Source organism: Podarcis cretensis (assembly GCF_951804945.1).
Source record: "Podarcis cretensis genome assembly, chromosome: 17".
Taxonomy (NCBI): Eukaryota; Metazoa; Chordata; class Lepidosauria; order Squamata; family Lacertidae; genus Podarcis; species Podarcis cretensis.
The window spans coordinates 41,526,247-41,550,100 of NC_137187.1; the positions used below are offsets into that span (position 1 = coordinate 41,526,247).

The following is a 23,854-nucleotide window of genomic DNA, read 5'->3' on the forward strand; positions in this document are numbered from 1 at the left end:
GAGCCAGGTTTGTGCCTGCTGGAGGTGGCCCTTGACCTATTTGAGGCATCAGGAGCATGACTCACACGCGTGGGGACTCCAAAGCAAAATGAGGAAGAGATGAAGGGCTGAGTGCAGCCGCCTCCAGCCTCATGACTTTGTGATATCTTCCCTGCCAATCCCACCTTGCTTTCCTTTCCGTTCACTCCAGACAAAAAGGACTTAAATTGGTGTGGGTGGATGAGAGAGAGAATTTTCTCTTTAAGCACAAATCTGCCACAGCAGAGCGTATGCTATCGCCACCCAGGGCAGATCTGTGACACGCAGGACGCACAGGAGCAAGGGCGAAGAGGGAGCCCAGTGGGGCTTTGCCAGCCCTCCCTCATATGCCAGAGCCCAGCAGAGGAGAGGGACAGCAACATTGCTGCTGACTCTCCGACTCTCCCGCCCCTGGGTCAGGCCTGACCCGGAGTGGAGCTGCAGCCAGCTGGTGGCGGTGAGCCATCACACAAGGCCATCACACGAGCCACAGCTCCTCCCTGGAGGCCCTGCCTAGGCACGGCTTCCTGCCCCACAGCTCTAGCCTTGATGAGGGAGCCTGTTGTGGGGGCGCCCGGTTGTGCCCTCTCAGAAAATGCATCCAGGGCCATGACCCCTGCAGCCCCTCCAGGCTACGCCACTGCAAACCTGGTACTCTTTTCCCATGTGCCAGGGAAGTGACAGTGCCAAGCAGACTCTGTGTAAACACATTTCATCTGTAATCCACGCTCTTCCTACTCCTTGTATCACATTCTCCTCCTACCTGCCCATACTGTTTGCCTAGGTACTCCTGATAAGTGAGGGCCCACCAAACTAGAAATGATATTATTCGGGTATTTAAGGTTTGTCAGGTTTTTAAAAACAAACAAATAAATAGATTTGCAGGTGAGCACCCACTCTCCCGTGAATTGGATCAAGATTGTGGAGAAGCAAAGTGTTAAATACTGCCACAGTCCTGATATACCACACCTATCTGAAAAAGCAAAACAAGCAGACATATGAGATCCAAAGTTGTCTATTTGCTTTTTACACCATCTTCAATAACATTCAAGATGCTTCATAGAGGTGCAGAATTCACCTTGCGGCATTTCAGAGTGGGATATTGATATATCTTCCCCCTTTCTTTGAAAAGGACCCTTATGGCTAAGAATAATTCAACACAGGGATGAGTGGAACCCATGTGTAGAACACATGAACAGGTTTTTCAGTGCAAGAACATATATTACACACATACTGAGAAACTGTACCCAATCTGAGTCTTCAAGAATCCACCCGAATGGAAGACTCTCAGAAGTGATGAGGAGCATGTAGATTTTGTGCTAATTCTACACTGAAACACTTTATACAAAATAATTCTGTAATATGCAAAAAACCCACAAAAACTCACAAATTTTTTAAAAAAGCTTTTCCTACATAGGTTCCTACATTCCCACTCATTTATGTTCAAGATCAGTGCTGTTTCTAGAAAAAGAGGTGCCAGAACCCACCATGAACACCTCCCTTGTTCTCTTACCAGGGCAATGGCGCCTACCTGAAAGGTGCCAGAACTGAGTTTCGGTGAGTTCCAGCTGAGAAAAAGCTGTTTAAGATCAAATGTATTTGTCATACATAGCTCCAGTGGATGGTGGGGTGCCACAATTCTTAGGTGTGGTGTAGTGGTTAGAGTGTTCGACCAGGAACTGAGAGACCAGGGTTCAGATCCTCACTCAGCCATGAAACTCCCTGGGTGACCTTGGGGCAGTCACTTTTTTTTAGCTTAATCTAACTTACAGGGATAAAATGCAAGGATAAAATGGGGAAGGGAAGGACCATGTATTGTCATACATGGTCCTTCTCTAGACTCCTTGGAGCAAAGGTGAGGTATAAATGTAACAATAAAATAAAATTTTAAAATGGTGGTCTCACTGACCTGTGGACACTGATCAAAATCTTCCAATAAAGGTACTGCATAACCTTGGCTCTGTTATCTTCGTCTTGTACTTGCATGGAGAGGGGTGAAGCAGTAACACACCTTTGAGAGTTGGAAGTTGATATTTTTCAGAAAGAATGTGGCATGTGCCTTGGCTTGCTTGCATGAGCTTGGAGCAAGACGTGCTGCAGCATGAGGTGGAAGAGCAAACTGCATCCCAGATCTGGTGTTTGGAGGCAAGTCCTTCCGCCACATCATGATTTGGCCTGCCCTTGCATGGAGCACACTTGTCCAGACTTTTAAGAAGCTAGCAAACCACCTGGGATCCCGAGTTCAGGCTTGTGCAGAGAGGTGGGGACAGCCAGCTTCGCTTGCCCCAGGCCTTGGAGGATGAAGGCAGCTGAGGAGCCCTGCCAAACTTACGCTGTCATGGCAAGAACGCCCCATGCCAGAACACCCCAGCTGACCACGGACTTAATGGGCAAAATGCACTGCAAGGCTTCGACAGTGTTACTGTGTACCTAGATCAGATTAGGTGGTGACATCTCCTGCCCCCGGTCTCAGACAAGCTCTGCACAGGTCTGCCTGAGTGTAAAGGAGGTTCTGGTGATAGCAGCTGTATCCTAGTCTGACCTGCTAAATTGCTGCCCAGGGACCTTATGGTGAAGGGCGGCAATAAAACAAATGAAGGAAAACCACAAATATAGACTTGTTCCCCTTTAACACGACTGAGTCGCAGTCATGCACTGTAGCAGTGGGGCAAGACAAATAGGACAGAAAAAGCTTCACTGCACTTTTCTTGTTTCTTCACTTGGATGCAATGCACAAAGGTGCTCTAAAGGAGAACCTTTCCCCCCTCAAGGAAAAAAATGCCCTTTTTGTTTTTCTTTCATTGGTATGCATTTGAGCTCAAACTTTCCCTATCAAAGTGACTCAGTGTCAGTTGGTGACAACTGTGCACCAGAGTTTAAGGAGGATGTTGACCAGCTGGAAGGTGTGCAGAGGAGGGCAACCAAGATGATCAAGAGTCTGGAAACCAAGCCTGATGAGGAACAGTTGGAGGAGCTGGATGTGTTTAGCCTGGAAAAGGGGAGATTGAGAGGAGATATGATAGCCATCTTCCAACATCTCGAGGTCTGTCGCATGGAACAAGCTTGTTTTCTCCTGCTCTGGAGGGCAGGACTTGAAACAATGGTTTCAAGTTGCAAGAAATGAGATTCTGACTAAACATCAGGAAAAAGTTTCTGACAGTAAGAGCTGTTCAACCATGGAATGGACTCCCTCGGGAGGCGGTGGACTCTCCGTCCTTGGAGGTTTTTAAGCAGAGGCTGGATGGTCACCTGTCATGGATGCTTTAGTTGAGATTTCTGCATTGCAGGGGGCTGGACTAGATGACCCTGGGGGTCCCTTCCAACTCTACAATTCTATCGGCAAGCCAGGCATTCCCCGTCTCATATTTGTGTAGCTGGTTGTAGACAAAGCTTCTGAAATATATGAGAGGTCCTTAAAAACAATGAATGGGTGGCACATCATCCAGACAGCTACTGCCACTTGGACATCTGATTGGTGCACCTCCAGGAGAAGGAAGAGAGCAGTGGAGGGAAATAAGGCTATTGGCCTGACAACATGCCTCTCCCCACCTCCCCTGGGTGTCAGGCTCAAGACCAAGTCTGATTGTTTCCTGCTTGGCAGGGGGTTGGACTCAATGGCCCTTGTGGTCTCTTCCAACTCTATGATTCTATGATTCTATGATTGTGATTCCGGCTTGTGTTACTTTTTTTAAAAAAAGGTTCACAGTACTTTTCCATGTACAAAATGCTTCATAGTTGCTTTATGACTCATAGCTCATTGCTTCTGTATTGGATGTTCATAAAACACAAGTTGTGCGGTCGTCTTTATCTCTGTGACAAAGCTTTTTCGACTTACTTAGCTTGACATTTGTTCTGCCCTCCTGGCTTCTATTTAGAAGCTGCAGGCACCCAGACCAGATAGTAGACGAGAATGCCCACCAGCAGGAGAGATAGCATGGCTATAGAAGAAGCAGCTACAACTATAGCTGTGCAGGATTCTGAAAGTGAGAAGAAATGTAAGAGAAGAGGAAAGCAGGGAGGCGGGACAGGCAATGTCCCTAAACATCAGCAAAGGTAACAGGCAAACTAAATCAGCAGTGGGGAGCCTGTGGCCCTGCAGATGTTGCTGAAATGCATCTCCCATCAACCCCAGCCAGCATGACCAAGAGAGAAGGTTGATGGGAGTTGTAGTCCAACAACATCTGGAGGGCCAAAGGTTCCCCACCTCTGATCTAGATCCAAGGGAGAGAAAAAACACAAACATTCATCATATTGCCCAACTTAGGCCAAGGATCTCCGGAACATTAATGAGCAAATTGAATGCTTCAATTTCACTGTGTTCAACAAATTTGGGATCACAGTTCTCAAACAGTAAATTCAATGTCACTTTATGTCCCACAAAATTAGCTCTGAACATGCAGTGAATTTAGAGAATGTTATTGCTGAATGGGCATATCTGATTATATGTCAGCATCAACTTTCAGTACCTGAAAAGTTATATTGTACTTTGGAGGTTGCCCTGCAAAAATCTGCTCTTTAAAGCTGAAGCACAACAAAGGGCAATTCAGATTTGCCCCAGATTGCCATTTACTCTGATTTAGCTTTAAAGAGTGGGTTTTCACAGGGAATACTAATACAAATTTTATTATTTATACCCCGCCCATCTGGGCGGCTTACAGAATATATAAAACATAATAAAGCATCAAACATTAAAAACTTCCCGATACAGGGCTGCCTTCAGATGTCTTCTAAAAATTGTGTAGTTCTTAATTTCCTAGGCATCTGAAGGGAGGGCATTCCACAGGGCAGGTGCCACCACCGAGAAGCCCCTTTGCCTGGTTCCCTGTAACTTCGCTTCTCACAGTGAGGGAACTGCCAGAAGGCCCTCGGAGGAGAGGAAAGCTCTGGAGCAAAACACACACACACACAAAGAGTGCTTGGACATGGAGCTGTGCCTTGGAAAGTGTGGAGGGCAGGCAAGGGTGGGTAAGATGCTGGAGAGTGGCTGCCAGTCTGAATAGTAATTACAGAGCATGCTGGACATATAAGGCACTTTAGACACATGAGTGAAACCTTACGCTGCAACTCTTTACCTGAACTGTGCCCACTCACTTGCCCTTGCCACTCAGAGAAGGGAGAAGACAGTAGATGAGCAGCCTCCCTCAACCTGGCACTCTCTAGCTATTTTGGACTACAGTTCCCATCAGCCTCAACTGGGGGGGGGGGGGGGGCTGATGTAGTCCAAAACACTTGCAAAGCTGGAGAAGGCTGGTTGGTTAGGAAGGAATCTGTTCTCTCATCAATGTATTTTTATTTGTTTGTGCGTTTAAATTATCTGTGGTAGCTATGCACTTATGCTACTTGAGGACAATGGTTCTTATACATTATGGTGAGATTGAAGCTGCACAATCCCAAACTGGAGAAACTCACTTAAATGTTGCAAGCCCTGAGCTGAAGCATTGATTCATATAAAACAGTGGCTGGTTGGTTTGTTAAAAAGGTGACTCAGAGCACGTTATGCCTACAAACTCACCAGCTGTCCTGAGTGCCACCTTGTGGGATGCAGCAGTGAAGGGCTTTTTGTGGGGGCTGAAATTCAGCATCACGTGACAGTTAGCCGCCTTCCCATGGTCCCACGGTCCCAGGGTGATGGGGTGGGTGACTGTAACGTTGGCACGCTCAGGCCTGGTATAGTTCCAGAGTTTCTGTGAATGTAGCCTCTCTGCCCCTTTGAAGAAGGTCACTGTGAGCTTGCTGAGGGGGGCCACTCTTACAATGTGGCATTTCAGGTTATAGTGCCAGCTTTGGCCTGTGGAAGACTTCTGGAGCTCCATGATCACCTGCTCTGGAGGGTCTGAAATAACACATAAAGCAAGGGAAACATTAAGATTGCCAGGCAGCCCACTGGGTTTCCATGTTCCTCTTCTCTGTCCACTGCACTGCCAAGATATGAATGCGTCAAATGCCTCTTGGCAGTGCCATCCTTGATTCACACTGAACTTGTTAGTGTTTGACTACACCATCCTCATCAGACCCATGGGGGACAATGTGCATGTGCTGAAGATCATCTAAGCTTTCTATTTTTTAAAGGATCTCTCGCCTGATGGTTTGCAGGTTTGTGATGGCCAATGGTTTTTAGCAAACAAATTTGAATCACTGTACAAATTGACCTAATCTGCACCTCCCAGAATATGCTTTGTGCAGATTGCCACCTTCCAAATGTGCTGGTGCAATTCTTAGTTCAAAAACATTATGAAAATAAATGTTAAAACTAGTATTGTAGGGCAGAAAATACATTTAGAATTGCCATTTTGGGGGAGAAAAAACCTGTATTTAAATGCTAATTTTCATACTGATTGTTTTGTTTAAAATTATAGATTAATATGAAAATGGGACAGAACAGGTTTGTGAGTAGGCATGTACGAAACTGACATGGGGCAGAAATAGACTGATTTGTCCATTTATTATAAATATTTACCAACAGCAGGCATGTGGCCCAAGGAGAGCACTGCCTAATCTTCCAAGGGCCACATGGCGGTGGTGAGCCAGAGGCAAAAGTGAGCTGAGCAACGACTGTGACTCTTACCCTTGCAGAGGTGGCTACATCTGAAGCCTGCAAACGCCAGAGGTTTCCACACACATACAAACCGCAAGCACACCTCTTCATCCACCCTCCAGGCAAGTGACAGACATTGTCATAGTTCAAGGACAGATTCCTCCAGGAGGATGCAGGGAGGAGTCTGAGAGGGACATGGCATGGGTGGGGTCACCCTGAGGGTCAGAAAAGTGAGGCTGGGGTGGGGGGGCATTAGTCTCCAGACCTGAGGTACCCCCACCCCTGCCTATAGCTTTAAAATGTTATGATTTTGGGGCAGGGGGCAGATTCCTCATAATCCTAAATGTAGTAAATTTAGCTGATTTTTGGAGTATGAAGGGAAGATGCCAGGCCAGTGGAAATAAAGGCTAAATCAGTTCTCTTGTTCAGGAGATTGCAAAAAGAGATGCCATTAAAATAAGCACAAGGAGAACTACGGTAAGTGGCAGGCCATTAAGATCAACGGACCATGCAGATGAGAAGTGGGCAGAAGCAGAAGAATTGAGAGGTGAAGGTTGCCAGGGTAAACGGGGGCAGAGGGTGTCCTTTTCCAACAGAGATTTTGGGAGGAAGGGTTTGTGGGAAGAAGGGGAGGGAATGGGCAGAGCTCCATGCAGGGACGGAAGGGCAGCAGCCAGCTGGCTGTGGCAGAGGGATGAGGGGATGGTGCTTAGGATTCCTCTGAATCCACTGCTGCTGTGCTGCTGGGAAGGAGAATGCTGTGAACTCTCCCTCCATCAAGACTCAGGTTGCGAATATGTGTACAATGAACCATATATCGTAAAGACACTTATCTCCGCTGTGCCTTAATTTCTCAACAGAAATGCAACCCTGGTTAAGTGCCAGGACCTCTGGGATCTTGCTACCGCTCAGAAGGGATTGCCTCTGTAACAATATCTATATCAAGTCCCATGTATGAGAGTGTAGAGGGACACTTTTTTTTTTTAAAAAAAAAGGTGGCTCTCATCCCCCCCCCCCCCCGGTGCAGCTTCTGACTGGGTGGTGAGAGAAGAAGAAGAAGAAGAGTTTGGATTTGATATCCCGCTTTATCACTCCCCTTCAGGAGTCTCAAAGCGGCTAACATTCTCCTTTCCCTTCCTCCCCCACAACAAACACTCTGTGAGGTGAGTGGGGCTGAGAGACTTCAAACAAGTGTGACTGGCCCAAGGTCACCCAGCAGCTGCATGTGGAGGAGCAGAGACACGAACCCGGTTCCCCAGATTGTGAGTCTATTGCTCTTAACCACTACACCACACTGGCTCCCAGAGGGGGAGAAAAGGTACTCTCAGGCTCACCCACACTTCTGCTTGTTCTGTTCCTAGAGACCATGGATCTCTAGGAGACTTGTCAGTTTCTCCACACCCTTCCTAAGGAAAATTTGCTCTTCAGCTCTAAATCAGAGCAAACATCAATCCAGAGAAATCCCAAATTGCCATTTGCTCCAACTGAATGTGAAAGAACAGTTTTCTCCAGGGAAAAGCAGCAAGACAAGCGGAAGTGTGGATTAGTCCTCAGATACAACATTGAGACGAGGCTAGGTAGGTTGTAGAGGCCCAGTAAGCTTCACAAAAACCTGTGCTTGTACAGACTTCTGCATGTCCCACATCTAAAAATGTACGGGCCCAAAAGGTTTTCCTCTTGCCCCGTTCCATTCCCAGGGATAACCCACTCTTTAGCGATAAATTGGAACAAATGGAAATCTGGGGAAAACCTGAATCGCCGTTTGCTCCAATTGAGCACTAAAGAGTGGTTTCCCTGGGGAAAAGCAGCAGGACAAGAGGAAAGTGTGGATAAGCCCTTAACTCCTCAAAACCAGACACTTGTGCTGCCATAGCCACCATGCCCCAAACTTTCCCTGGTACAGCCACTTACATGCCACTCTACTTTGATTATTTGATGCCTTTTCCAAGAAGGGCCCTTCCGGCCTCAGGTCCAGAGCTGCACGGCAGGTGACTTCCTTTCCGTGGCCATTCTGCTGAGTGGTGATGCTGTTGCTTGTCACCACAACACTGCCGGCTTCAGGATTCCTGTGGTCCTCAAAGGTCTCCACATACAGCCTCTTCTCCCCTTTATACAAGGTCACGGTGAGGTTCCGGATGGGGGCAACATCGAAAACTCGACAAGTCACATTATATTCCTTACCCACCTCCACCTCTGGCAGCGGATCCAACACCACGCGCTCCGGAGCTCCTGGAACAGAATAAAAAGTGACAACTCTTCATTTGTTTATCTATTTTAGAGGGGCAGAAGAACATAAGGGTGAAGGTTCTGCCCCTCTGTGTCTCCTCTGGAAATAATTCTTCCTGCATGCCCCCAGGACAGAGGGTGGTGTGCCCAGGCCTTAAGGATGAGGCCCATGAGGTCATGAGGCAGCCCCTCTCAGCCCACTTCCAGCTTCCTCCTTTGCAAAGCGTGTTGAACCAAAGGTGAACTGTTCCAGAAGCTTTGCTAACACCAACTTGGTAGTCAAGATAACCCCACAATTAGCTGGTGGTTGTTGTAGCAGTGAGCTGATTTATGCTTATATTCACTTGCTTTGATATAGGCTAAATGGCTTTGCTGTGATGCTGTCCTTACCTGTGGGCTTGGGATACTGGGCTCTGAGCCCAGGAAGGGGAACTATCTGTCAGACTTGGGTATTTGCCACCTATGCCCTCATCTGGGCAGGTGAAGCAATGGGAAGCCTTAGGCAAAGTGACAAATGCTGCTTTGTGTATGAAGAATGTTATGCACCTTTGCTTGGGCACAGACAAGCCATCTCTCTGCTGTGGTGTCTGTCCCATATCTGCAAAGGCTTGGGAAACTGGCAGGCTGATTCACAGTAAGTCTATACCTTTCTCTCTTTTTTTAAATAATATTTATTGCTTTTTTTAAAAAGGAAAAAGAAAGAAAAGAGAGAAGCAAAAAAAAAAAAAAAGAACAAGAACAAGAAAAAATAAAACAATACAATACAGTGGTGCCCCGCAAGACGAATGCCTCACAAGACGGAAAACTCGCTAGACAAAAGAGTTTTCCGTTTTGGAGGTGCTTCGCAAAACGAATTTCCTATGGGCTTGCTTCGCAAGACGAAAATGTCTTGCGAGTTCCTGTGGGTTTTTCCCCCCTTTCCCCCCCCTTTTTCTAAGCCGCTAAGCCGCTTATCCGCTAAGCCGCTAAAAGTCGCTAAAAGCCGCTAATCCGCTAATAGCTCTAATCCGCTAAGCCGTCAATGGGCTTGCTTCGCAAGACGAAAAAACCGCTAGACGAAGAGAATCGCGGAACGGATTCTTTTCGTCTTGCGAGGCACCACTGTACAATATACAAAACACAACCTCAACACCTCACCCAACATAATAAACTAAACAAAACAAAACAAAAACAATTTAAAAACATACATCATTCCTTTTCCATATTCTAACTTTCATTCCCTTATATCATCGACCTCCTTTCACCTCCCTCTTTGTATTCCACTTCCATTAATTGTTTTAGCAATTCCTTTCCATCTTTCTCCATTTTCTATCATATAAATGTCTTAACATATTTTTAATCTTATTTCCATTAAAATTGATATACTTATTTAAACTTAACTCCTTATAGCATTTCTACTAAGGCCATAAAAATTCATTCCAACATTTTCCTGTCACTCATTAATTTTACAATATTTCTATATATAGACTTTAAATCTTCCAATCTTCTTCCACCATCTCCTCTCCCCGGTCTCGGGCTCTGACAGACACTTCCGTCCACTCCATACAGTCCATCAACCTGGAGATCTTATGTCCGAGGCTCTTAACTCTTTTCCACATCCCTTCTGCAGTTCTTCTTCATATTCTTTGATGCTAAAGAGCAGATCTCGGGGAAACTCCAATCCAACGACACCTCCATTCCCTCTCGACAGGTCAGCCAAATTTCCACAATTAAAGCTAGGATCCATAAAGTATTTCAGGGCATATTTTGAAATTCCTCCAACTCCAAAGGCCCCCCGAGCTCCAATCTCCTCCTGACTCAAGTCCATATTCCAAAAGTCAGTTAATCCCTGCATAGAGGGATCTTTCCAACTTTCCTTTTCCAGTCCAGGCCAGGCTCCGATCTTCAAAGTCTGACTTTTTCTAGTTTCAATCATAAAGGGCCTCAACTTATAGTCTTCGATTTGCCACTGTAAAACTAAAGCTCCCCCTTGTATTGCTTTAGGTTCGACAACAGCAACTTTCTCCTTCTCCTTTTCAGCAATTTGTCCTGCTAAAATAGATTCCTGTGTCAAATCCTGAGTAATTTCTGTATTGGTGCTCACTTTTGGTCCCAAAAAGTCAGTTTTAGTAATCATAACATCCAATTTTTTATGAAGCTGTTCTAGCAGATAATTTGTCTTGCAAAATGCAGTTACTAAGGCTTCACCTGTCGACCTTCTCGAATGTCCAAGGTCAATCTCTAGTTCCCACACTTCTTATCAAGCAGCTGGAGATTTCCCAGCTCCACTCTTGTAACAGTTTCAAAAGCTCCCTCTAGAGGGAAACAGTCTCCACTTGTATCAATCCTTTCAAAGAAAGTTCAAAAAGTAAAGTTGGTTTCAATTTTCAGTTACGTTTCCTCCCTTATAAACGCAGAAGCGGACAATGGAAACAATATATTTCTCTTATTCAACCGACTGTCAACATCCATTCTCTTCGCTGTCAATGAACTCTCCCAAAACGTCAATCACTGTCAGTCCGTTCCCAGGTTCAGAGCAGTGGGAATTTAATTTTAATCACTCTCTCCTGCAGGATACACGGTCCAAAATTTCCCCCCTCTTCTCCTGTTTCCAAGGGGGGTCTAATAATTTCAATCGATGGAAGTTTAATCCTTTACATAAGGCTTCCAAGACCTTAACTTCCAAGCTCTTTGCTTCAGTCTATTTACAAAAGGGGAAGGCGGACTTCCTGTTTTGAAGCTTCCCCGTTCGGTGTCAAATTAAGGTATTTTAAAATCCAATTTTCTGTACTACTCACGGGTTGTTGTTTAAAGTCCAATTGTCCACAGGAAAAAGTCAGCGCTCTCCGGCAGCAGCAATGCAGCTTCACTCCGTGAAAGAAGCGGTCGATTCAAAGCACCGCGCCGCTCACCCCATGTCGCTCCGGATCCCCAGAACAGGGTTTCCCCGCGAGTAGGGGAGGCGCAAAGGGTGCCAGCCGAATCCCAAGTTCACAGGCTTCTTCCACCTGTGATTTCAGTGGGTCTCCGCCTTTGCTGTGGCGGTTCAGACCCTACTTTTCACGGAGGAAGTTCCTCCCGTTCGGAGGAGCTCTGCCATTGCCGGAGGCGCTGACCCGGAAGTCAGTCTATACCTTTCTTTACAAAGCTCTGCAACTGATCACTCTGGCACCTTTGACATCCTTCTCTGGTATACCTGCACCCCACCCCTCACACCAGGCCTCTTGGGACGGACAGCAGAGCCAGAGCAGAGTCCGGGCATGCAGTCCCGCAGAATTCCACCAGAGGGCGAGAGCCTCTCTCTGATTGGCTACCAAGATAGCCAGCCAGAGGGGAGGGAGAATAAAAAGAGCAGTTTCTGAGGAAGTGTTGAGCTAGAGATAGAGACCTGGGTTTTGGTCAGTTAGTTAAGCATTTCTCTTGTTTTCTTTGATTTCCTCTTGCCCTCCCTTGGCTAGGCCTATGCATAGAGATAAAGCTAGAGATAGAATTTTCAGGGACAGTTTTGGGAGGGAGAGTTGTTGAGTTGATTCTGCTCAATGTGTGTAACATCCACTCTGAGGAAATTATCTACAGCGAGAGAAATGAGTCTTTTGGCTTAGCCTGGAAGACAGTGTGGAGTGTCTTGGGAGAGCATTCAGACAGGAGCTAACCGGAGGGCTAAGGCTGAGCCAGGAGAAATAGAATCATAGAATCATAGAGTTGGAAGAGACCACAAGGGCCATCGAGTCCCACCCCCTGCCAAGCAGGAAACACCATCAGAGCACTCCTGACATATGGTTGTCAAGCCTCTGCTTAAAGACCTCCAAAGAAGGAAAATCCACCACACTCCTTGGCAGCAAATTCCACTGTCAAACAGCTCTTACTGTCAGGAAGTTCTTCCTAATGTTTAGGTGGAATCTTTTTTCTTGTAGTTTGGAACCATTGCTCCGTGTCCGCTTCTCTGGAGCAGCAGAAAACAACCTTTCTCCCTCCTCTATGTGCATCCTTTTATATATTTGAACATGGCCATCATATCACCCCTTAACCTCCTCTTCTCCAGGCTAAACATGCCCAGCTCCCTTAGCCGTTCTTCATAAGGCATCGTTTCCAGGCCTTTGACCATTTTGGTTGCCCTCCTCAGGACACGTTCCAGTTTGTCAGTGTCCTTCTTGAACTGTGGTGCCCAGAACTGGACACAGTACTCCAGGTGAGGTCTGACCAGAGCAGAATACAGTGGCACTATTACTTCCCTTGATCTAGATGCAATACTCCTATTGATGTAGCCCAGAATTGCATTGGCTTTTTTAGCTGCCGCGTCACACTGTTGGCTCATGTCAAGTTTGTGGTCAATCAAGACTCCTAGATCCTTTTCACATGTACTGCTCTCAAGCCAGGTGTCACCCATCTTGTATTTGTGCCTCTCATTTTTTTTGCCCAAGTGCAATACTTTACATTTCTCCCTGTTAAAATTCATCTTGTTTGTTTTGGCCCAGTTCTCTAATCTGTCAAGGTCGTTTTGAAGTGTGATCCTGTCCTCTGGGGTGTTAGCCACCCCTCCCAGTTTGGTGTCATCTGCAAATTTGATCAGGATGCCCTTGAGTCCATCATCCAAGTCGTTGATAAAGATGTTGAATAGGACCGGGCCCAAGACAGAACCCTGTGGCACCCCACTAGTCACTCTTCTCCAGGATGAAGAGGAACCATTGATGAGCACCCTTTGGGTTCGGTCAGTCAGCCAGTTACAAATCCACTGAGTGGTAGCATAGTCAAGACCGCATTTTACCAGCTTCTTTACAAGAATATCATGGGGCACCTTGTCAAATGCCTTGCTGAAATCAAGGTAGGCTACATCCACTGCGTTCCCTTCATCTACCAGGCTTGTAATTCTGTCAAAAAACAAGATCAGGTTAGTCTGACATGACTTATTTTTCAGAAATCCATGCTGACTATTGGTGATCACAGTATTCCTTTCTAGGTGCTCACAGACTGTTTGCTTAATGATCTGCTCCAGAATCTTCCCTGGTATTGATGTCAGACTGACTGGGCGGTAATTATTTGGGTCCTCTCTTTTCCCCTTTTTGAAAATAGGGACAACATTTGCCCTCCTCCAGTCTGCCAGGACTTCGCCTGTTCTCCAGGAATTTTCAAAGATGACTGCCAGTGGTTCTGAGATCACATCTGCCACTTCTTTTAATACTCTTGGATGCAGTTCATCTGGCCCTGGAGACTTGAATACATCTAAACTAGCCAAGTATTCTTGTACTATCTCCTTAGTTATTCTGGGCTGTGTTTCCTCTGCTGAATCATTTGCTCCAAATTCTTCAGGTCGGGCATTGTTTTCTTTTTTCTTTTTTTTTAATACTTTTTATTCAAACTTTAGAAATACACATGTCTATATAAATATGCACTGTACAAATCATCATATCACTAAACGTGTAAACATACATATAAATAAATTATTATTCGTTTACATGATACACTTATCTCTTCCTCTGTTTATACAAAAAAAAGGAAGAGAAAAAAAAGACCTTTATTTAGTCCTGGACTTCCCTCCACCCTATTGGTAAGTATCAAATAATCCTACATTCACATATTTTCTCTTAGTCTTAAATATTAGACATTCTCTGTTAGAGTTAATCCAGCCCCACCAGTGTCTTCTACAGTTTATTTTCAATATATTTCCAGTATTTACTCCATTTTTTATGAAATTTTTGCTCATCTTGGTCTCGTATTCTACCCGTTAATCTAGCAAGTTCGGCGTATTCCACCATTTTAACCTGCCAATCACTTATACTAGGTATGGTTTCCATTTTCCAGTTTTGTGCCAGCATAATTCTTGCGGCTGTGGTGGCATAGAGGAATATACTCTTGTCTTCTTTTTTAATCTCTTTACCCAACATTCCTAGCAGAAAGGCTTCAGGTTTTTTTGGAAAAGTATATTTGAGAATTTTTTTAAGTTCATTATATATTAGTTCCCAAAATCTTTTCACTTTATTACATAGCCACCACATGTGGTAGAAATCGCCTTCTGCTTCCCCACATTTCCAGCATCTTTTATTCTTTAACCTGTAGATTTTAGCTAATTTCACCAGTGTATGATACCACCTATATATCATCTTCCACATATTTTCCCTCAATGCCATACACGCCGTAAACTTTGTATTGTTATTCCATAATTCTAACCACCTTTCAAAATCAATGTTATAACCCACGTCTATCGCCCACTTTGTCATTGCCTCCTTCACCTCCTCATCTTTAGTGTACCACTCCAGTAGTATGTCGTATATCCTAGACAATACTTTACTCTTTCCCTCTATTACCTCCACATTAAACCTAGATTTTTTATCTTCAAATCCTGATTTCTTTTTGTCTTCAGTTAACAAACCATTCACCTGGTGGTATTGTAACCAACTTGTGAAAAAAATTTTTATCTCCTCATATGGTCTAAGTTTCAAGCCTTGTTCTGATTTGATTATAAGTTCTTCATAAGTGGCATTCTTCTCTTCCATATTAGTTTTCTTAATAGTCGACACCTCTATTGGTGAAATCCACCAGAGAGTCTTCCTTTCCAAAAGATTTTTATTCCTTTCCCATACCTGGAGTATTGGACCCCTAAAGATATGGTTTAGGAAGCCCCTGTGTGCCTTCACTTTTCCGTACCACAGGTACGAGTGCCACCCGAACCTGTTGTCGAAGCCCTCCAGATCTAGTAATTCTCTATTTTCCAATCTTATCCAATCTTTTAACCACAATAAACATGCCGCTTCATAGTACAGACTCAAATCCGGTAGGGAAAAGCCCCCTCTTTCCTTTTTATCTACTAATATTTTCATTTTAATTCGTGGTCTTTTTCCCTGCCAGATGTATTTCGCCAGAGTTCTCTGCCATTCTTTACATTGCTTTAGACCTTTGAGTACCGGGATGGTTTGAAATAAAAACAACATTCTGGGTAGAACATTCATTTTTACAACTGCTATCCTTCCTAAGAAGGATAGTCTCATTCTGTCCCAAATTTCCAAATTTTTCTTAATGTTTTTCCAGGTGGTCTCGTAATTATCTTTAAACAGGTTAATATTTTTAGCCGTAATCCATACCCCAAGGTATTTTACCTTTTTTACCGTCATTATTCCCACCCTTTGCTCTAGATCTACCGTTTCTTCCTTAGTTAAATTTTTAACCAACATCTTAGTTTTGTTCTTATTAACCTTGAGTCCTGATACAGTGTCAAATTCTTCAAATTTTTGTAGAGCTTCTTTTACGCTATGCTTTGGATCTTGAAGAGTTAGTACAATATCATCGGCAAAAGCTTTGATTTTATATTCATTCAATCCTGAGTTCATTCTGTGCTTTAGCTTTTCTGACTTTGTGTCTACACGTGCTGGCTATTTGTTTGAATTCCTCTTTGGTGGTTTCCCCCCTTTTCCATTTTTTGTACACATCCTTTTTTAAGCTTAACTCAGTTAAAAGTTCTTTAGATAGCCACCCTGGCTTCTTTAGGCACCTTCCATGTTTCCGTCTCATTGGTATTGCCTGAAGTTGTGCTTTTACTATCTCCCTTTTAACAAACTCCCAGCCATCTTGAACTCCCTTTCCTTTTAGTATTACTGTCCATGGGATCTCACCCAGCACTTCCCTAAGTTTTATGAAGTCGGCTTTCTTAAAGTCAAGAAATTGGTCTCCTTCCAGCAAGAAGGGGAGACTCCCAGCGCAGCAGCCTGGCCAAAGAGCTGCTTCCGTCTGGACAAATGGAGAGGTTGAGAGAGACAGAGGCTGGCTGGCTGGCTGAGGGAAGTCCCTTCCCCGGCCAGCAGCAAGGGACAGGGGGCTCTGCCAAGAGGCGTCTCCTGCCCCCACCACCAGCGGAGAGACTACTGTGGCCCCGGCACAAGTAGCACCACTCAAGGGGGTCCACTGGACCTGTCCCTCCTGGAGTCCCATAGCCTGGGGAAAGGCTGCTCTGGCACCAAGGGTCTCAGGAGCTGGAAAGAGGCTGTCACCAATCCACTAAGTCTGCTGGGACCAGAACGAACTCTGGGGCCCTGTGCTTGCTGTCGTGAGAGGACCTCAGCAGAACGCAAGGCGAGCAAGAAGTCACTGAAGAGGACTTGCTCTTGTTTTGATCTTTTGTGGGCTTTTGGACCTGTGCTACCTGAGGAAAGGAGCGCAAAGCTGGATCAAGGGCCTGCTGGTCTTGTCATGTTTAGGCATACTTCACCACCACCCCTCCATCCAGAGATCATGGGGCATTTAGTGTCCAACTCCTTCAGGATGCACACAAGAGACAGAGCTCCTGTATGTACATTCTGCAAAATAATCAGCTGAATTATGCAAAACAGCAGCCTGACATGCACAAATAACGGGGAAATGGAAATTTGCTTTGTTTGCTTCCATCACAAATGTTATCACTTCAAGTCCCTGAAGCCAGACTTCCTTGATGGGTGCCCAAACCAGACTAGATGGGCTTTGCAGGGGAAGGTTTTCCTACTGGTTGTCTTTCAATGTGGAACTCTTTCCTTCAACAAAGTCAGAATCCGTGCATCTCCTAAAAGCTATTTCTGTTTTAGGATTATCATCATCATCTGTCTTTGTTTGTTTGGTATACCGCCCTTCATCTGCCGATCTCAGGGGAGTTCACAACGTTGTTTTAGGGCTAAACTGGGCTGGCGGAGGTGGAGCTGGGAATGTCCCCTACCTGAAACTCCGGAGAGTGCAGACAATACACTCTAGGAGCCAGGTGGGCGCCAATGGTCTGACTTGGCATGAGGCAGTTTCCTGTGTCCTGTGTTCATTTCATTTTAACCAAGCGCTTTTGTGCAGTTAATATATCTGCCAGGCATCTTGGGGAATCTGCTCTCAGTTACAGTGCTGGGCTGGATGGGCCCAAGGTCTGAATCTGTATTTTTTATTTTCCTTGACAGGACTCATGACAGCTTACAGATAAGAACAAGAACCATTAAAAAGTCCATTATTAAAATACAACTGAATATTGGTAAAATTAAAACGATATAACTATATGAAATCTGTTTAAAACATGCCAATAGTTACCATAAAAGCAGCACAGCACCAGCCCTTTCAATAAAAGCAGTCAGTTCTCAAAGGGCTGTTGGAAAAAGAAAGACTTCCCTGCCGGTGGGGTGCACATTCAACCACTTTCTTGTCTGGATTCCTGCTGAATTTGAATCTGTGGCTCTAAGCAGAGGAAACCCCTCCCTGTGTTCCACTGAGTAAGCTCCACTTTCCTTCAAGGTGAGCTGAATGATTATTCCAAGGCAGTCTAAAATATGACTTACGGTAAACGGTGATGGCTGCTTCCTGAAATGTATTACTTTGACATGTAGCATAACACTGTGGTTTTGGTTCCCAGCTGCTGACGTTGGTGAGGCTGAAGGCTCTCCAAGTAGGACCCTCCCCTGCTGGAACACTGTTTAAGCTGGTCTCCAGGGCAATGTTCTTGCAACTGGCACTGCAGTTTAATACAATGGAGCCTCCAAATTCCACCACAGGCTTTATGGGCCAAATCCTCAGAAACTCCTGCTCCTGCTGAGCCCCTGAAAACACAACAGATACAACTTGTATGAAAATGCAATAATATAGTGGGGAGGGTATATAAATGTTGAGGAAATGTTTGGGGGAAGCAGGGGCACTGAGTAGGGGGGAGTGGGGGGCCAGGCCCCCATATTTCTGATTAAAGGGCCAGGACACCCCAAAGTTCTTTGCAGCTGTGCATGCATGCCACGGGGCATGCTTGCATCACATGCGCAAACCGCAGGACATCAGCACGCCCCATAGCATGGGTGAATGATGTCAGCACGGTGTTCCCCAGATACAGGTCTTTCCTATAAATCGGGGGAAATTGTCACATGACAAAGACACATGAGAGCAGAAGCAGCCAAGCAGCCTGGGAAGGGCTGGGACTGCACAATCATTTGGGCCTAGTCAAGTTATTCAGGCCTAACTGCTAATTGGGGAGTCACTCTGACATGGGACATTCTCCTTATAAGTAGCAGCCATTTTCTCTCTGTGTTCTCAGTATGATTTCAGTCAGTCAGTTGTGAGCAGAGTCAGTATGTAAGCTCAGTCAAACTGTTTGGAACCATGTTGTTTATGAAGAAGTTTATTTTAACTCAATAAAGCTCTTATTCTTTCACTTAAAAACTCTGCATTGTTAATTTACGCTGCGCGTCAGAAATGAGGCTCCAAACCAAAGAGAGTCACAGACGATTTGTTTTGGTGTTTTGGGTGAATCAATTTTCACTTTCTGCTACTCCCCTTTCAGTGCCCGCTGCTTTCACATTGCTTTCATTTTCAGCCATGCTCATAAATATTTCTGGCCTTATACGTTTTCTCCCTTTTGACGCCTCAGATTTGCACAAAACCAGCTATTTGCACAAATTACTGTATTTTTCCGTGTATATATTTTTTCAAGTTTAAAATTGGGGGTTGTTTATACACAGATAGTGCATATGGGGGATTTCTTTATCTGAAGTCCCCCAAAATAGGGGTCATGTTATACATGGGGGGGGTGTGGTTTATACATGGAAAAATACAGTACATGAAAAATGGTGTGCCAGAAATGGCCTGACTGTACACTTTTGTGTATTTGCTGTGTGGAGTTTTTTGTGTGTTTTTTTAACCCACCATGGTGCCCATGCAGCCATCTGTGTGCCTGCCCCATCTGTATTTCATAGTATAGCAGAACCAACAAATTAGAAGGCAGGGACAAACACAAAAGGGAATGCCTACTGCTATGGATGGGAAAGACCTAAGCTGCTCCTCATACACTGTATGTGTGGCTGTGGACTGGGGGGGGGGGGGGGAGTCAGCCTCTAAACGATGCCCCAAAGTGGACAGGCCCCTATAAACAACCCACAGGCATATCAGAATAAATGCTCATTGCAGTACAACTTGACTTCCCAGCAAATCAGAATGAATATCAATAACCGCTAAATAAGCTTTGTGCAAGCAAATCATTGCAAATGCTGAATAAATAGCTCCTCTGGAGGGGCCCTTTGAAATGGGATTGAGCTGAGTGTACAGTCCCAGTTTCGGAGCACCAACCTGGAAATGCCGTGAGGGTCACAGCACAGCACAGAAAGGCAATGCAGAGCTTCCAGGATCTCATTACTGTTAAGAAAGAGAGAAAAGCAGAGTTTTAGCTTCCAAAAGAATTCTCTCCGACCTTTAAAAGGAATCCAAGGTTTTCCCCTTGGTTTACTTCTTCTGGTTTAGAAGCATTGCCCAATGATCCATTGATGAGTTTGTAAAGTTGTCATCAACACCAACCCAAATGCTTAGGAATGTACATGAGATAATGTCAAGAAATATAAATATATAACCAGCAATTTTCTCATCAGGGGCATATGAAGCCGCTTTGGGTCCATTGTGTCCAGTACTGTCAATTCTCTTTTCAAACATCCTCTCAGTGAAGATCTGTCAGGATCCCAATCTAGGTTTTTTTACACTCCAAGTTGATTTCTTTTTCTTTTGCAGCACTCTTGTAATGTTTAAAGTTTTGTTGCTGCTGCTTTCTGTTTCCCTTTAGATTACTGCAGTTTAAATATGATCTTTTGCCTCTTTGACACCTATTTTCCCCTCTGCATTTTCATGGTCTGAAGCTACCCTGAATACCCTTTGAGTAGCAGAGCAGGGCATTACTTACTTACTTACTTGCAATGCAAGCGTGGGCATCTTCAATCATAGAAGTAAGTCCCACTAAGTTCAAAGGGACTTTCTCCTTTGTGTGATTGCAGCCATACTTATTCTAACTTAATTCTTTCCTTTCATTTTGACTTCTTGCTGTCTTTTTAATTGATTTTAATTTTTAATCAGTTTTGTAATCTTTTTCAATGAGGTAAGGTATATATATAAATAGCAGATAAACAATTGACTTTGCTTTTCTATTAAGTAGCAACACAAATCCCATAGATTTACTTCTTTTCCTTCACCATGTCCTCTCCTCCCCTTGCTCTATGAAACTCAAAGATATACATGAGGTTATTCAATTTTATTCTCAACAACTGCCGTGTCAGGTTGGCCAGGCTGACAGAATGATGGGCCAAACCAGACCCCCAAGCAGCTTCTGTCAAAGGCAGCAGTTTGGCTTCCATTATCCACCCCCACCTCTGGCTAGCTAGACGAGGAAATCCCAGGGTTTGTGCACTTTTCCCAGTGCCCAAGAAGTGACAAGAGGGGGCTGGCTCACTTACCTGCCGGGATAGTGACAAAGGGGGCTGGAAGAGTAAAGAGCACCCAAGCAAGACAAATGGCAGGTGGTGAGGCTGGTGTTCTCTCCTTGCTGTGAGACTGCAGGGTGAGCTATATGAATATAAGGAGAGCAAGCAACATGCAGGAAAGATAAGGCGGCTCCGGCTGGTGGTGGGCTGAGGGCGCTGTATCCTTTCTGCTAGAGGAAGATAAGTCAGAAAAACTCAAGAGTGCCTAGAAAGAACATTCTGGAGGAGCAGGCTAGGCACAGCCTAGCCAAAGCAACTGCCTTTAGTAAGAGAAAGAGTTGGGGGAGGAGCTGAATCTATCAATTTTGCTTTATCTCAGTTTCTCATTTTCCCCGCCTTCTGTTCAGTTATCCACATTTTGCATTTGTGATTATGTTTTTAAAAAGGATTCCTTATTAACAATTGTGAGCATTTTAATGAAAATTTCTTGTAATATACACATTTTTGTATGCAAATTTGACTAATATTTTCACTTTCCTCTAGTGCTTTTCAGCCAGTGCACCCTGGCACTGTAGCCTTATGAGGCTTTGCCCTCGGGTGGGGAAAATACTGCGCCTGGGAAAGGGAAGTGGGAGTCAACAGACACTCAAGGAATAGTTTCGGAGAAAAGGCTTTTATTTCTACCATCCATGAACTGGTAGAAGGAGCAAGTGTGATAGTTCACAAAAGCATGCACGAAGTTCACAGTCCTGTGCACAAGCATATATACCCCTTCCAGATCCCTCCTCCTTCTTCCAGAGTCCTGCCCCATGAGTTCCTCTGAGCATGAACAGAAAGCTGTCTTGGGCTCTTGGTGCCCTTCCCAGGAAAGGGGGGGGGGCGGATTTCAGAGTGTTCAGATCTGTTTCCATCTCTTGTTCTGGCATGGTTCCCGGACAGAAAGCAAGTTGCAATGTGGTTCTTTAGCAAGGCCAGAAGGCCTGAGAAAGGCCTGAGAAACAATGGACTGTTCTCTACTTTTGTTACAGCAGAGCGGAATGTTTCTGATGCTTAGCTGCTGAGAAAATGATTTTGAAAAGCTTTGAGAAGCTTTGAGCCTGCTTTGGGGGGGGTGACTTTGGGCCTAGGTGGGGTCACCTGTCCTCACCTTCCTTCAGCACCCAGGGGCACCTTGAATGTTGGTCAGGGGTGCAGGGGGCAGCACCGGCCTCCATCCCTCCCTCCTTCCCTCCCTCCTCTGATGCCCTCTCACGTCTCTCACAAATCCAGAGATTTGTGCAGCTGTTTGTTGTAGCGGCCCTGGCCTTGGAGAAAGTAAGCATGCGAGTGAGGGTTTCCGAGGAGAGGAGGCTGAGGGAACCCCCCACAAGGGAGGGTGTCCAAAAGAGGGGTGGGGGCTGACAGCTCAGCAGGCAAGGGAGAACAACATAACTGAGCCCCTGAGACTCGGGGCATGTTTCCCTACAGGGGAGCTGGAGAAAGAATGCAGTTGGTCAAGGGAACTGTTAACTCATAAAAGTTGAAAACCTGTGCTCTAGTACATGCAATTTGCATACATTATTTGGCTAGAACTGCATTACAAGAGTCAGAGAAGTGTGAATTTTCTAAGGATAGCTATGTTTCAGAAAGTGTAAATTGGCTAGGTTAGCATTAAAATCCAAACCAAATCACTTTTCTCCCCATCCCTAACAAGAGTTCAGCATGTGCTGAAGGCTGAAGTTCTGGCTGAACACAGTGGGATTTACTTCTGAATAAACAGGCATAGGATTGTGCTGCCCCTTCTCGCCTTGTATAGAATCACTGAATTGTAGAACTGGAAGGGGCCCCAATAGTCATTCATTCATTCATTCATTCATTCATTGCATTTATTTCCCACCTTTCTTCCTCCAATGAGCTCAAGGTGGCGTACATTATTCTCACACTGCTCACTGAATGCCCACAATAACCCCGTGAGGTAGGTTAGGCTGAGAGGCAGTGACTGGGCTGAGGTCACACCAAATGAGCTTCATGAGAATGGGGATTCGAATCCTGGGATCCTGGTCCCTTCCAGGTCCTAGGCCAACACTCTCACCCCTCCGCCGCACTGGCCAACCCCCTGCAATGTAGGGTAAGGTTACCAGATTTTTTCCAAAGAATCCGGGTATACTTTTTTTTTTGAAAAGAGAATTTTTTTCTAAAAAAAAGTTATTATTTTTTTTAAAAAGAAGTAATATCTTCTCTTCTGTGGTCTCCTCTGTCGCGTGGCCTTCCTCTGGGCCCCAGCCTGCTCTCTTGGAGTGCTAGCCACCATGGAGTAGGCTCGGGTGGGGCCAGGACTTGGCCACGTGTCCTTGCCCTCCCAGTGCTCTACTACCTCTCCTCCTCAGTGGCGGCAGCAGCGCGGCAAGGTCGGGGCTCCCCTCTTTTTTCTCCTTCCTCTTTCTCTCTCTTCCTTCTCCTTCTCCTCTCCTCCTTCTCCCTGCGTCAGCTCCACGGTTTTCTTGGCCCCAGAGTGCCGCTGGGCAGTCAGCTGGTGCTCTTGCTCCAAGCTCGATTTGGGTCGCAGGGGGGTCAGTGGTTCCCCCAGTTGACGCGCTGGGCGTCCCTAGTGCCCTCCCAGTAGTGGCGGCGGTGGCAGCAGTCTCAGCAGCCCAGAGCCAGCCTGGTAGCGCAGTTGGCTCTGGCTGGCCTCAGGAGCTGCTCACTGTCGTAGCGCCCGCCATTTTGCCTCAAAGGAAGTCCCCATATGATGTGTCTTGTGCCGTTGAACCAATCACGCAACATTCATTCCCTACTAATAAATCTACAACACTTAAAATATAAATCTGGGGACATTAAATGAAATCCGGGGACAGATTTATAAATCCGGGGACTGTCCCCAGGAAACAGGGACGTCTGGTAACCATAATGTAGGGCACATTGTCTCGTGGGTTCAGTAAGATGTTAAAAGTAGCAAGGGGGG

General features: G+C 45.4%; 1 protein-coding gene across 1 annotated transcript; it reads right to left on the reverse strand.

Annotated features, from left to right (window-relative positions):
* Nucleotides 1-1,019: 1,019 nt before the first annotated feature.
* Nucleotides 1,020-21,262, reverse strand: LOC307206004 (intercellular adhesion molecule 2-like). The gene is made up of 6 exons (XM_079958799.1): nt 20,947-21,262; nt 19,799-19,864; nt 18,031-18,288; nt 8,465-8,782; nt 5,531-5,851; nt 1,020-3,995 (listed from the first exon to the last, which is right to left on the reverse strand). Exons 2-6 carry the CDS (start codon nt 19,860-19,862, stop codon nt 3,886-3,888), a joined length of 1,071 nt encoding a protein of 356 aa, XP_079814925.1. The 5' UTR covers nt 19,863-19,864; nt 20,947-21,262; the 3' UTR covers nt 1,020-3,885.
* Nucleotides 21,263-23,854: the final 2,592 nt, after the last annotated feature.

What these genes read in the sequence shown, in the direction of transcription:
- LOC307206004 (XM_079958799.1), bottom strand. Translation starts at nt 19,862, where the DNA reads ATGAGATCCTGGAAGCTCTGCATTGCCTTTCTGTGCTGTGCTGTGACC. An exon ending in GACCCTCACGGCATTTCCAG is followed by an intron (nt 18,289 to 19,798) that starts GTTGGTGCTCCG and finishes TTGTGTTTTCAG; the next exon opens with GGGCTCAGCAGGAGCAGGAG. An exon ending in AGCAGCCATCACCGTTTACC is followed by an intron (nt 8,783 to 18,030) that starts GTAAGTCATATT and finishes ATTCTGTTCCAG; the next exon opens with GAGCTCCGGAGCGCGTGGTG.